At 39.2% G+C, this 15,493-nt stretch overlaps 1 protein-coding gene across 2 annotated transcripts in view; it reads right to left on the bottom strand.

Moving 5' to 3' along the window:
* Positions 1 to 4,776: 4,776 nt before the first annotated feature.
* Positions 4,777 to 15,493, bottom strand: part of SLIT3 (slit guidance ligand 3) — a 1,010,870-nt gene continuing 1,000,153 nt past the window's right edge. For both annotated transcript variants that reach the window (XM_085617848.1, XM_085617849.1), the window contains 2 exons: positions 15,221 to 15,429; positions 4,777 to 8,739 (listed from right to left, as the gene is read on the bottom strand). In XM_085617848.1, the coding sequence (XP_085473974.1) occupies positions 8,498 to 8,739; positions 15,221 to 15,429 (451 nt within the window). In that variant the 3' untranslated portion in view covers positions 4,777 to 8,497. The remainder of the gene's footprint in view (positions 8,740 to 15,220; positions 15,430 to 15,493) is intronic.

Here is a 15,493-nt window from a genome sequence, read left to right on the forward strand (position 1 = left end):
TACTGATTTCACCTGGTTTATTATTCATTTGCCTGAAAAACGTTCTCTAGCACTTGCAGCTATCATAATCCATTTAAATGGCTTTTCTAACTATCACACTATATCTGGAAAAAAAAACCACTAGGACAAATCAACGCATGACTGAAGGTTTGGCTGAGGCCATGTTTTTTCTAGATTTCCTTTTCATCTTTTACACTAGTAAAGAAATGAAAGCATACTATTTATTTTGAGTGGTATAAATCAGATAGATCCTTTTGTTTGGCAGGGACTAATGTGACTTACATTTAATGAGAAATCATGTGCGGATTTCCTCATTGGTGTTAATGTTAAAACTTCTCCTATATGGAGGCTTTATCCTTTGTATATTTATATTCAGGCTAATTCATAATTTTATAGCAGATAAGAAATGTATCCGAAGATTCTTACTGTAAGGTTTGGCGGTAGTATTTGATACTGCTTTCCTGGGGGCATAAGTATGAAACTCCTGCGTGCATTACAAGAGTTGAGTGAACACCAGGAGCAACCACCTAGTAGAGGAGTTTGAATGGCGCTTGAGCTGTTGAAGAGTCTCATTCATACAGGGTGGACCATGTGTAAACTTCCATTTTGTTTCAATTATGATTATGTAACAAGACGTGCTTCATCAGTACCAATAGCTTCAGAAAGGTAATTGCTGCAAGCCGTCTGGAGATGATAAGTCTGACACAAATTGGTCATTATTGCAAACCAAACGTTTATGGATGAGCTAGAAATAGATACAACACAGCTATGGAAAGTCTGCTCATGATGGTTACTTCCAAAGATAGATGACTACTATCATGAAGAAACTCCATGACTGAACATTTAGAAGTCACAGGAGTGTCCTAGGAAAAATTTGAACCAATAGTTTTATGTTCGAAACACAAGAAAATCTTGCATTTAGGCATAGTCCTTATGCTTTTGTGACATGTAAGTGTGTTGGAAGTGTCTTGTTAAATTACTATCTTAAACAATCACATACTTTTACACAAGGGAAAAATGAGAGGTGAGGAGAAGATAGGGCCACTAGTTAACCAACATAACTTAGAATCAGTCTGGCATGTCGGTGTATCTGAAAAACTAATAGGTTTGGGGCACAGTTAGTCACACACTAGGTGTAACTTAGTACTATACTTTGGAAACTCCTCATTTACAAAACAAATAGTGCACCTGTTTAATAATGGCATACCATCTTCACATATTTAGACCTCTTAATGACAAGTCCATTAGAATAGTGTTGATAGTTTTTTTTTTACTATAATAAAGGCATTTTGCTAAGTTATCATATTCTACTGTCAATTGTCAGGAAATAAAACACACTTTATTTTATAACATCTACCCATGTTTCTGTGTGAAGGTTTCTTTTTGTGTCACGATTTCCTTTGAATATATGCTAGTATTCTTGAATATATTTTAACACAAACAAGTCTGTTTTAAATCCCAGGAAAAACCCCAAAAAATAAATGTTGATTTTCAAAAAGAATTTGTAATATATTATATTATTTTTTTCGAAAAGTGAAAACAGAAGGCTAGAGGAGTGCTGTTTTTTGAAGAATGAATCGTTCATTAAATATCATGATCTTTGTATTTTTATCTTTGAAAAGATTATATTAAAATGTTCTGAAATAAATGGTAAAAATGAAATTATTCAATCTCGAGAAACTGAAGATTATATAATAATCATTTTCTGTATTTATTTATAGATTAAATTAAGGGATGTCAGTAATACATTTTGACTGAGAGATATTTTTTAATGTAATTCTGAACACCTTGTGGATGTTACCAGGTTTTGTTCAATTGCTGATGCCAATAATGTATTTCTTTTGTAGTGTTTTATTACTGTAGTGTTAGATTGTCTATACGCTGTGCGTTCAACTTTAAAGTGAAACACGCAGAGGAAAAGTTAAGAATTGCAAAAGCAGACTAGCTCCTTTGAAAGGGAATAGTATTCTCTAAAGTGGCCTACTCAGCAAAGTACCACTATCGCAGATTAATCTAAGCAACATGACCTAAATTGCCTGATAAATCCTTTACACTGTTGGACTTCGATAGCACTTGTGCAATCTGCCCAATGATGATCTGTACTTTTGACCCATGGTGAGAGTCTGAAACTATGTTGACTTTTGGTAATACGCCAAAAGACATGCAATTTGCTTTGATAACTAAGACCGCTCTTTGTTGATTTGTTCAAGGGGACCTTACGCATGCAGAGAACAAGAGTGGAGAGGAAGAGGCCAAAGGGCACCCAGAGAAAGCATTGCTGATTTTGCCTTTCAAGAGCAAGTTATGTCGGAGCCAGGAGCACAGCTGGGCTTCCATTACAGACACTTTTTGAGCTGTACCCTACCTTTCCTTTCAGTGAAATGCACCACAGGGGCCTGATTCTATTTCATCACAGCCATGTTGTTTTTCTACAGCATCAGACTTTAAAGGCAACTGCAAATAGTCATACCAAAAATGTGTAAACTTTGATTCCTCAATTTAGACTATAAATCACCAGCCTTTTTATTGCATTCGAAAACATATTCCTTTTTTGATTTTTAAATATTTTGGAACCTAGGTGGGTCATATGTTATCCCGACCACTTTCCGGAATGTATCGACTGCCATCATCTTTGGGCATGAAGCCAGTAGTTCTACACACATATTAACTTGGTTGATGCACTAATAAAGCACCACTACCATGCTCTTATCTGCTGTACAGATGGGAAGGGGGCTTTTCAAATCCTGTGAATGTTTGCTCATGGTCAAGAAAACAATATGAGCCTGGGAAGGCACATGTGAATCATTTTACTTTGGTTTAACTATGGACTTAGAAGGCCAGTTCACATTTTAAAAATTTTGGGCCACAAAGTTTTGATTTGAACGAATGAAAACTAATCATATAAGAACTGCAATGTAGTTCCCGCACGAGTTACCCAACTTGTTGGATGAAATATATTGGTTAAACTTCCTTAGGGTCTGTGTGCACTATTTATATTAAAAAGGTGCACAAGCATAGTTGTTGATAAGAGTAGGAAATGAGTTCTCTATAGGGAAATGTCTGGTGAAAATGCATTTGAAGGCACACAATTTTAATTAAAAGAGTGCTCTTTGAGCAGCCTGGTGTCTGAAGGATTAAGGCACAATAAAACACTGAATGTACACAAATGACACTTACAAACTCTAAATATTCTGACCATGGAGGTACACTAAAGGAGAATTAGATGCTTACAATGCGACTCGAATAACTGGAGGAAGGCTACTTACTTCAGAGGGTCCTAGATTGAGGAAAGCGCAACACCCTGTCTAGCCGAGAACAATATATGTTAACAAAAAGCCAATTTTGGCAGTAGCAGAGGGATAAAATCCTCAAAAATGTAAATTTATAAAAATGTATGAAGCAGCTTAAAGCTAGAGCAAATTGTTTGCTATAGTGCAGGCAATTACAGCACACTGTGCACTGCAAGATGCAGCATGCTAATATTGCAATCTATTGCGGTTTATTCATTTGTAAAGTATTCAAATTGAAGTGATGTTGGAGGGATCCTCACTTTTCATGAATGTGTGGACTATCTTGAGGCACAATCGGTTGTCCTGGAACCAGCATTGAAGTTGCATGTGGTTTGGTGTACAGTCAGTGGTAGCAGTGTGTAGGAGCATCAATGTCTTTGGTTTTCATTGACTGGATTATTAGATTGCTTCTGCCAGACTTTGTCTATTTTTAATAATTATTCGATTGCATCTATGACACTTTTGGCACTGATGTGACCACGTAATATGTGGGTATCTTAATATCTCAGAGTTGTGAGAAGTGAACTGAGCATGGGTAGGGGAAGAGAGGTGCAGTCACCTTTAGATTTTCCTGGGAATAATGTACAAATTAATCATGCAACATGAGAAGATTCTTAGAACGTCCTGCCCTTGTTCACAACGTGGATCTTAGTGTCATAACATATTGTCTCAATGTGACACTTGTTGTCATTTGGCTAATGAAACATGTACATGTTACTTTCTCTCACTGTATTTGTACAAGTAAAATAGGAGACAGAAACACATCAACTCCAACACAGTGAATCGGCAGAATGTTGGGACTTGCAGACCGCACAATCACTTTAGTGATGTTTCATTGCTTGGTATAGGGATTCAGCTCAAAGCTGATTAACATCTATTGCCTTTCTTTGGTGCAGAATGTGTGATGGTAAGCACAGCATGGAGCATGAGTGAAAATAAATTTCCATTTAGGCTTTCCTCTAATGCTTTCTTATCTGAGGTACTAGCAGATTTAGGTAAGAAGGACCTAGTTTGAGCATGTTACCACTGCAGAAGATCGCATTTATAAATGGTCAGGAACGCACATTTAACATAAGTAGAAGATGCAAGTATTCACGGAAGCTAAAGTTCTAAGAACTGTTTCCAGATTCAGTACAGATTCTCCCTTTGTGGCATAAGAGCAAAGATAAGCAAATTGAAAATGCATGGGTACACTGGGAAATGTGATCTCCAATAGCAGTACCAATGTTTGTCTCACCAACTTTCCGGTGCAAGTAAAGGCCAGCATTATTTCAGCAGTCTTTACTACTCAAACAGGACTTGTGGTATCACCTCTGTCACCAATACCTTGCAAGTATTCTTAGATAGTAAAAGTTTTTGATGCCATTTATTAATGTGGGATGTTGACTCCAGTTACTTAACATGCTCCTCTCCTAACAAAGGACTAAGCTCAAGGTACATTTTGGTTTAGCAGTGTTTCACAAAATGGCAAATAAATCAGACATAGTTTAAGAATGTAGGTATCAATTCTTTACCAAAGTGTTTGTAGATACTTTATGCCTGGCCGTATTGATTCACCATATCATACCAATTCACTCAAAGTCAGTTATTCAAAATGTAGAGCAGACACCCATTGTTTTGGGGATTTCTATGCTTTTGTACACATGGGAGAACATTTCTAGCACATAAACTAGAAGGCATTTTACAGGTGCCAGGGCCTACAACAAAGCTATGGATAACAAGTAATAAATAAGCTTGCAATTAATGAAATGTTACATTTTGTTAGTGCTCGTTTCTATACTAAAAAACCAACGGACAAACTGAATAGTTTTTCTCTTTACAGTAGAAATAGTAGACATAATTGTTAATGCTATACAGGTACAGGTGACGGAGAACATAATACAAAAATAGACCATTACAAATTCAAATATTAATGTCATTAACAACTATAGAGTTCTTAAATTGTGAGGAATGCCAGTAAGACACATAAAAGTTAATGGCATGCATGCTAAAGAGAGTGTGTGGTAACAACACTACAAGGCTGAATGAATGTCTGTACAGGAATAATAATATGCATCAATGCTCGGAGACCTCAAAGAAATCCAGAATGGATATGTCCTCACGGTTCAGATACTTTAATTTCACTAAATGTTGAAGTTAGTTGAACAGTACCAAAATGGAACATCTCAAAGCAACATTTATGCTATATCCTTGTTGAAAAATTAAATGCTTGTGCAGACCAACAAATCCAGAACTCACTATTAGGCATTCATTGTGAGTGGAAGATTATTTCCGATCCTTGCGCAAACACATGATAGCGCAGAATTGTAATCACAAGTGCTGGCAAAATGTACAAGGGAAGATGCCAAATAAATACAGGTACATGAGGATTTTGGTTCAGAAAGCTCCAGAATGTGCATGTTATTCTCCATTTGGATGATGAAAACTTGAGATAGTAGCTATTTATCAGACCTAATAAATACGGAACCCTAGGGTATTGTTTATTATTAAATCGATAAATAGCTGTTTCCCACCAGGCCACTCATAATGATCATAGAGTACCATCTATTATAACTGGTGGCCATAGGCACATGTTGTAGAAAAAACAATCAAAGCAGTGTCTCTCCATACTTGACTGACCAGTCACTATCTAGTGAAAAGCGGCCTTGCAAGCCACAAGAAGGCTGTCTTTAGGAAATAAAGGAGATTCTGTTTGGCTTTAGGAATCACATATTTATGATACAGTAGCCTAGTACATTCTGCAATCGTTTTCATTTTCTTTTAAACAAAACATGCACAAGAGCCATACTTAAAAAAAAACTACAAAAATCCACTATGACATTCATAATTCGCATTTCCTGTCCATTTGATATATGTCATTGCCCAAATGGTGGATATATGATTACATTTTTCAATGACATATCCTCTCAAAGTTGTGCTCTCTGGAGGCATCAAATGCAGCAAAAACATGGTGTCACCAACATTTGAAATTTCTAATAATAACAAGGAAGAAATTTGTAATCAACTTGGCTTTAGGAGATGCAAATTAATGTTATCAGCTCTACATGGGACACGAAATAAGAAGGAGGACTGGGCAGACAAGTGTATGCTCTTGGAGGAATCTATTGGCACTGCAATATGAATTCTGAGCCTTATCTACAACAAAGTAACGCAGCGCAGCGCCGCAAACCATGTGAATGTGCGGCGCTGCGTTCCTTTTGAAACAAAGGTATGCATCATATCTATAACGATATGACGGATCCCTTTGCTCTCCCCTGCACTGGTGCACAATGAGCTGCCATGCACCGACGCAGGCCCCCTTGCACGATGGTGCACGGGTGCCTGCGTTGCGGGGATGATTGTTTTTGTGCAGGAAGGGACACTGCACAAAAACAACCAGGAGAGGTGATTTCCTCTTTCTACGCGTGTTACAGAATAAAGCACGCATAGAAAGAGGAAAAAACGAGGAGAAATGAAGACATTTTCCTTGTTGCGCCTCCCTACGCCGCCCATGGGGAGGCGTAGCATTCTGACGCATTTCCAAGTATACGATTTCTCGTCAATCTGGAAATGCTGCAGAAGCCATAGGTGTTGCATGGGAACACCCATGGCATGCCCCTTTCATGCAAAGTGCTGCTTGTAAAGAGGCTGTATTCACAAGGACACGGCTTTACGTGTCCTTGTAAATATGGGGCAGCAAGATGTGCTGCCAGTGAGTCACAAAAAAAGTGACCCACCGGCGGCGCAAGGGGCTTATAAATAAGCCCCTTAGTTTGAGACCTCAATTGTGTCAAATCTATGTAGTCAGTAAAAACAGAGTTTTAAAGTGACCAGGATGACCTACACTGCATAAATAAAGAAAATTATAAAACGTATCATTTGACATTTGTTGTAGGTAAACTAGGGCACGAAAATCAAGATTTTCACATTGGATCATAGTGAACTGAAACAAGCTTATAACAGTAGTGTGCATTCTCATTCAGGAAAGGGAGATACATTTTCAGCCTCCAGGAATCAGACATAAAACAGACTCAAATCAATCTGCCCCTCGCTACTGGTCGTTTTGCCCACTAGCAGTGAAAAACACACAAAGCCGTTTTCTGAGTGTTTACGCAAATTCTTTTTCTATTGAGATGAATCACACAAACTTTGTCCTTCACATAATTCGAAACAACATTGCCTTCCAATTCAGCTACAATGACCGGCCCACAACTTGAATATATATTTTCATTGATTTTAGGGTTCTTCTTTTCCAAAATATGTATTGCAGGTTTTTTTAATTTGCACATTTTGATTTCACAGTAATGAGTAAAAGCTACTGGGCAGAGTACAATGGAAATCATAATTAGTCCTTTTGATGTTAAAATGGAGGATACTGTTCTTACTGTGGCTGCTATGTATGCCATTTTAAGCATGTTTGGCAATTTTAAAAGATGGGTGGTAACAAAATATTTCAAATAGTATAATGAAGATTTGATTTTTAAAAAAAAGTAAAGAAAGGAACAATCATGTCTCTGTAAAGATATTTGGGATGTTTCTTTGAATTCACAATAAACAATCATAGGAGCATAAACATTTAACCTAAAGCTCCTTTGACCTCATTCTGCCGACAAACAGAATGTCTTGGGAGTAACTTATGAAGGCCAACTCAGCTTTATGTTCAGGCTAATGCTGTTGCTTGTGGGAGACCAGAAGTCCCAGAGGCTTGTGAGATGGGCCCATTGGAAGGCAGATGTGGATAAAAGGGAATATTGACTGCTCTTGCATTCTACAAGCTTAGTGTATGAACTCAAGCCACCTTTTCCGCCAAAGAGAAGTACAGCCCATGACTAATGATTAAGGTGCCATATTTCCTACCCAGAATTAGCACATCTCATTCTGGGGTTGTCCCTAAGGGCCTCAAAGCACATCTAAGTTTTCAGAATCTAGACCTTGAGAGGGATGCAATTTATTATCATTTTTTAATTATTATTTTTACAACTGTTAAAAAATGTTCACGGTAAAAATAACTCACTATATGATACATATACCCAAACGGTGTGATACTTTATATAATAAAAGATGAAAATAGTCACTTTCCATAATAAAAATAGGTTCTATTTTTTGTTTATTTTACAATATACTTAATATTCTTATCTTCTTGCTCTTCACTCTGAAAGAAAACAGGTCCCATATTGATACTGTGAGTACTCTGGAGCTTCTTGAAGTGATGGTTGGTAGCAGAATGATTATAAGCATTTTGAGCAGCCACATTCCACAAATCTTTCCAGTTCTTCTGTAAAGGAGGAGCCGTCCAGGCATTGAAACGTGTATTTCCGCCGCTTGCTCCTCACAGGCGTGCAGCACTGGTTGTTGCTGCAGCTTCCCCGGCATTCCATCTGCGGCACCTTGGATGTTGTTGTGCAGGAGGTGTATCCTTGCTGCTTGCGGATGATTTCGCGGATGACTTCGCCGTGGCAAGGATCCTCTTCTACACAGTGGGAGAAAGCAAATACAACTGATCAATGAAATAATATTTTCTGTGAACTACAGTACAAAGAATTTATTGAAAATAAGCCATTTTACAAGTGTGCTTGTTGTGTTTAGCTATACAGGCCTATAACCAGGGCCACAGGAATTATGTGATTCTGCGGCTCTAGTTATTTCAAATAATTATGGATTTGTCGCATTTGCTAGATAATCCATCACCTGTTGCATAATCTTCAGATTTTAACAAACTAAAGGTTGTTTTACAGCTCAAACTGATCAAAACTTAATAAAAAACGCGGCGACAGATCTTCGCACGCAGTGGAAGGCCCTTCACAACGGTTAACTGGTCATCTTTCTTATTTCTGTGTTTGGTAGTTACATTGGTACTAATGAGGTAAAATATTTGCCCAGACAGTATTACCATGTGAAAAAGTTACAAAATAATGAAATAATACTATCAAAAAGTGTGCCGCCTCATCCCGCATAATCTGCCTTTTCTTGCTGCATAATTTAGTAAACTCTGCCATATATTGATGTTTTGCTCAACATCACAGACTTCTTTATTACTGGCTACATGCCAAACATAAGCAGCAAATGCTGGTGCACTGAAGGTCATACAAAAAAACCTAACTTCACCATCTAACTTCAGGACCACGACTCAGGCCCCAGTCTTGACTAAGGTATAGTTACGTACACTAATTGCTGCCGCCTGTTGATTAGGGATCATTTTGATTTGACAATATCACCCTCAGACATATCCTTTCTTCATTAACTCCCTGTATAAGCGAGGCATCTCTTTAATTACCTGGTTTACAAGAGCCAGTATTCACACTCCCCTCACTGACTTGTTCAGAAGCTGACCAGGTTGGGAGAGCAGCATTCTCTACACAGCATTAGGGAAGTGTGGCTGTAGACTTTAGATTTAAAAACAAACAGTGAACTGTGGTTCAATAATTTGTAACTCTATTCCTTCAGAATGCCATCTAAATGGATGCCGCTTTACAGAGATAATATACGCCTGTCCCCTTTCTCTAAGCTTATGCCCTTTCCAACTAATCTACATTCACTGTCTTCAGTTGGGCACTTTCTGTTATGTATGCTCTATTTAAAATCAATACGATATTTACATGCATATTTTTACTTCTGATTATCCTATTCTTGCTAGTACACAGATCTGATGTCCTTTCGTGCCTTGATTGCTACAAAATAAAACTGCAAAAATAACAAAATACACTGGCGTTTAGCCTGTGTTCCACACAGGTAGGATCCACTTTGCTATGTGATTACCATGATGACATATTTGAAGTTAACATTTATTGATCAAAGTGTGTGATGTGTGGATACACATTAACAACCTGATGTTACATAGACACACACACACTTACTCATATATTTTGAGAATAGGGCACTGTGGGTGCATTTTTCTATTATATTAATTTCACTGTTATTGTAAGAAATCTGTATCAACAACACTATGGAATGAGTAGTGCCTTTTTCGGTCTGCGTACAGGGTATGATTGTGACTGCATAGGCGATGGGTTGGTTTAAGAAGTGGCAGACGGGGAGCTAGTGATATTGGGAGTGACGTATACAAAGGCAGCCAGGACTGAAGTCTTAGGGACTTGAACACATTGGAGAGGCATGACTTTGAGTGAGCGAGTTTACAACTCTATTTTGAGAGTTAAAATTAAAATGCCTCAATCTCTTGTTGCTATGTATTTGATCAAGGTCACGTTACCAAGGTTGTGCTTCCTTTGGGATGAATCTCAGCCTATGGGATTCATTTGTTTCTGAACACATCTGCGTGCAGACTCATCCTTGCACAAAGACCTGTGGATCACAGTGAGGGGGAGAGCACAGACAGTGACCACATGGGCCACCTACACTACCTACATGGCCTTGACTTCGGGAAGGGTCTGTATAAGGTTTTTTTTAGTGATCCCCTTGTAAGTCACAAGGGGATTGAAAAGGAAGTTTGTCTCTAGTAATCCCTCAGTTCAAATCTCTAAAAACAATCATGATGCTAAGGAAATGATGTTCAAATGTCTAAGATAATGATGCTAAAGTAATGAAGCTACAAGGAGTAGTGTGGAGGGAAAGACTACCATAGACCCTACTAAATACACAATTATTGTCATAAGTAATATAGAGCTGATGATTTGAGTCGGAGAAGAACACAGATTAGCATCTTGAAGAAACGAACAGTGCATCTGCATTTCAGGTCTAGCAGGAACGCCCACTGTTCAGGGCCTGTCAAGAGGTCATTTTTAGAAGTCCAAGCTTGTGTGAACAATGTGACAAAAAAACCTGTGCTGCCACCAAAAGCAGCAGGCACGGCCTCAGTTGCATTATGTTAATGAGCACTGCTTATGAACAGACACTATATTTGGCAGTGAAAACAGTGCTCACAATTAGAACGTGATTTAACATGAAGGTATTTCCTGGCTTGGGTGTATTGTATGTGCTATTAAATTTCCAACGTGAATAAATGAACAAATACAATTACGCTGCCAAAGTAGCCATAGGCAGGTCAACAGCCTTTTATTTTTAAAAAAAATGGGTGTTGTGAGGACATGATGGGAGTGTAGGGATCCCAAATGTGTATAGCGTGGAACAGATTTTATGTATGTAGGCCACAGAAGTCTGTACATTCCAATGGGTACAGATGCCAAAGCATCATAGGTAATCTAAGCTCTTCATAAGGTGGACTCTGGCTGGTACTGATTTGAGGCCAAAAAGTAATTCTAGGGAGCTAGGTTTATGCTTCAATGTATGTATGTATGTATGTATATATGTGGTATTTCTATAAGGTGAACATAGCCAAAAGGCAAGTTTGCGCTATATTATATTGTTTAATTATTTATATGTTTGTATATTGATACATAGGTATTATCATCTATATCTAACTTTATCACCAAGATCCACCCACGAAGGGGAACAAACAATGGTTTAGGCCCTCTGGTCGAGAGTGTGATTGTTCAGGCTTATGGCAGTGTTTCAGGTGCAAAACCACAAGAATATCCTAATGTACTAGGATTTGTACAGAGTATTATTGGATGCACATATCCTAACTTCTCTGAAGTACACACGAATAACATATGCACTGTACCTTTCTGACGTTCACCTAGAGCACATATTCTCACTTGAGTTCATAATGAATAACTTGGGAGTTTCTTTAACTATCTTGCCAGACACTACTCACAAATACAGCCCACAGTAAGACACTGGTTCCTGTGGTGCTATGTCACTTTTTAGGTCAAAGCATACAAGACAGCGCAGCTGTATGGTTTGCTAACGACATCTTGGGGACTTTCCAAAGTTTCACTGTGAATATATTTTGCCCATTGCTTACCATTGGCTTTCTGGTTTGTAACTCACATTTGCTTGCTTTCTATTTCCTGGCTCGATTTGTTTAGGCTGTCCAGCTTCAGTTCATCCCTTCCCTTGCCCAAACCAAATTTACTGTATTCTTCCACCAATACTGGATTTCTACAATCAGGCCTTTAAAAATGGTTTTTATGTCGTCATATTTGCTGTACATTAAAATACAGAGGTCAAATGGCAGGCTGTGTCTTCCAAGGAGCTTGGTGTTTACTTTTCTATCTCTGACTTTACAGTGTGAGTGTTTATGTGACAATCATGCTGGCTACTGGGGGAGTGCTTGAGAAAAGGTGTACAATGTTAATTTTTTTTTCTAGCATACAACAACATTTAAATGTCTGTAAATGAACTGTGCAGATATTTCAGAATATATCAGAATTAGAAAAGCACAAATAAAGCACATTTTGTGGAAATTCTCTAGTGTAATGAAAGCAGATATTTTAATACAATCAAAACAAATCAATAAACTGGGTGATGACATTTCCACACATTATTGTTTTATGCGCTGTATGCTTTTATCAGTCAAACTATGTCTGTGCCAATGTAATGATCATTTCGATTGAGGATATGTTGTCTGTAATAGCAGTGAGCTACCACACTATGCGTTTTCCACCATACACCACTCCACTCTACTCTACACCATTCCACACTAGACCACTTCACACCGCGTCACTGCACTCTACTCCTCTCTGCTCTACATCACTTTACTCTATGCCAATGCACTCTACCCCACAGTACTCTACTATGCACCACTGCAGTCTCTGCCACTGAACTCTACACCAATCTGCGCTATGCCACTCTACTCTGCATTGTTGCACTCATGCCACTGCACTGTACATCAATGCACTCTACGCTGTACTACTCCACTCTACACCAGTGCACTATATGTCAATCCATTCTACTATGCACTCTATGCCACTGTACTCTACCGTGCACCACTCCACTCTGAACGGCTCCACTCTGCACTACTCCACTCGACTCTGCACCACTCCACTCCATGCCAATGCACTATACACCACTTTACACAAAACTAATGCACTCTATTCCACTGCACTCTATGTCAATCTTCTCTGTACCACTGCACTCTATGCCACTATGCTCTACTCTGCAACACTTTACACCACTTCACTTTACGCCATTTTACTTTACATCACTGCACGCTGTGCCACTCTGTTCAACTCTGCACCACTGTATGCTTAGCCATTTCTCTCTAAGCCATTCTACTCTGCACCAGCACTCTATGCTACTGCACTCTACGTTAACTACTATGCACCAAAGAACTCTATGTCGGTCTTTCACACCACTGTATGTCACTGCACCCTTCACTAACCACTCGCACCACTGCAATCTATGCCACTGTACTCTGCAATTCATTATGCCACTGCACTCTACGCTAACAGCTCTGCACAACTGCACTCTACGCTACTACACTCTGCAGCTCTTCATGCCACTGCACTCTATGATGTGCCACTGCCTCCTTAGCCACTCAGTTCTACTCTACACCACTGGGCTTTACGCCACTGCACCACTCAACTCTACGCCACTCTACCGCACTCTATGCCTCTACAATTTGCATCACTCCATTCCACGCTTATCTATTCCGCACCACTGAACTCCATGCTACTCTACTGTAAACCTCTGCACTCTATCCTGCACCACTCCACTCTACCCTGAACCATTCCACTTCACTCAATCAACCAATCAAGTAATATATGTAGAGCACACAGATACTCTACTGAGTGTCCCGGTGGTGAAGGCTCGTCGAGCACTGCTCCAACAAATAAATTATAAGGCACAGTTAAACAACCAGGTTTTTAGGCTAGGCTTAAAGGAACCTTCATCTTTAGTACCACACAAGTATAGAGGAAAAGCACTCCAGACAGAAGTGGCCAGGACAGAGAAAGAGGTACTTCTCCATTTCTTTCTCTTGATTTTTGGCACCACAGCCAGCAGCGCATCCCAAGACCACAGAGTTCTTGCCGGATGATAATGTGTGAGTCTTTTGGTCAGGTAGCCGGGACCTGGCCCATAAAAGGCTCTATGGGCCAACACCAGTCCCTTGAACTTCATTCTCTCCCAAAATGGCAGCCAGTGTAATTCCTTGAGATGAGCATGGGTTGAATTGTTTTGCGGAATATTTAGAAGAAGCCAGGCTGCGGCACTCTGTACCAACTGGAGTCTCTGAAGTTGGTATAATGGGAGACCGCAGTATAATGCACTCAACACCACTGTACACAAAACCAATGCAATCTACATAATCTATACCAATCTACTCTGCACCACTGCACTTCATGCCACTTTACTCCAGGCCACTCTACAACACTGCACTCTAAGATACTCCATAACACTATATGCCACTCTATTCTACGTCACTCAACTCTACTTCATTCTATGCCCTTCCACTCTACGACACTCTACTCCCTCCACGACACTCCACTCCACTCCATGTTACTAAACTCAATTCTACACCACGTTACACCACTCCACGCCACTCTATAACACTCCACTCTACTCCACTTTATGACATTCCATTCCACACGACTTGCCCTTACTCCACAAACTTTTAGCCATGATCAACAGCATTCATGCTGGTGAACAACATGGCTAAAACATATAAGCAAAGCCAATAGCTCTTGCATAGGCGAGACCTATTGGCTTTGCTATTGCTCGTTTATAATGCTGTTTGCCTTCTACCTCATCACGCTAATGTCTCTTGATTTATAACATTTAAAATTATTTGCTCTGAGGCATGTGTTGATAAACCCACAGGTAAACCCACTAAAAGCTTCCTTTTGCTTAGCATGTAAATTTCGTTTTGAATTAACTTGCAATTGCTGGCCACTCCATTTATTTTTATTTAGAAATAATTAAATACATCATAAACTGAAAGATAGTTGTGTGTGTGTGTTTATTATGAGTTAATGATGCTTACTAGACAGCTAAAGTTGTTTCGTGGCCAGATGTAATGACCTGAAGGAATATTGCTACTTTCCAGTGGCACGTGTGAGCCTTTAGATCATGTAGGTTTATTTAATGATTTTCTGATTTTAAAGACAAACACCTAAGCAATCAGCTTCACGGACTATGGTGGGTGCACTCACCTTGGTCGCAGTGTTCTCCTCTGAAGCTGGGATCACATTCGCAGTACGGCTCTCCCCGGTCTGAAAGTTTACACTGCCCATGGACACATCTCATATTTTGGCAAGGAGTGAAGGTGCTGTTCCTATTTTCACAATACTTGCCAGTGTATCCCTCCGTACATTTACAAACATATGCAATCTTGTCAGCCACACACTTCCCATGAACACACCTGAAATGAGAAAAGTATTAAACTTAATGGGACTGCTATGCTTGTCAATTTTATTTAGTTACTA

This window comes from Triturus cristatus, chromosome 7, assembly GCF_964204655.1.
Source record: "Triturus cristatus chromosome 7, aTriCri1.1, whole genome shotgun sequence".
Taxonomy (NCBI): domain Eukaryota; kingdom Metazoa; phylum Chordata; class Amphibia; order Caudata; family Salamandridae; genus Triturus; species Triturus cristatus.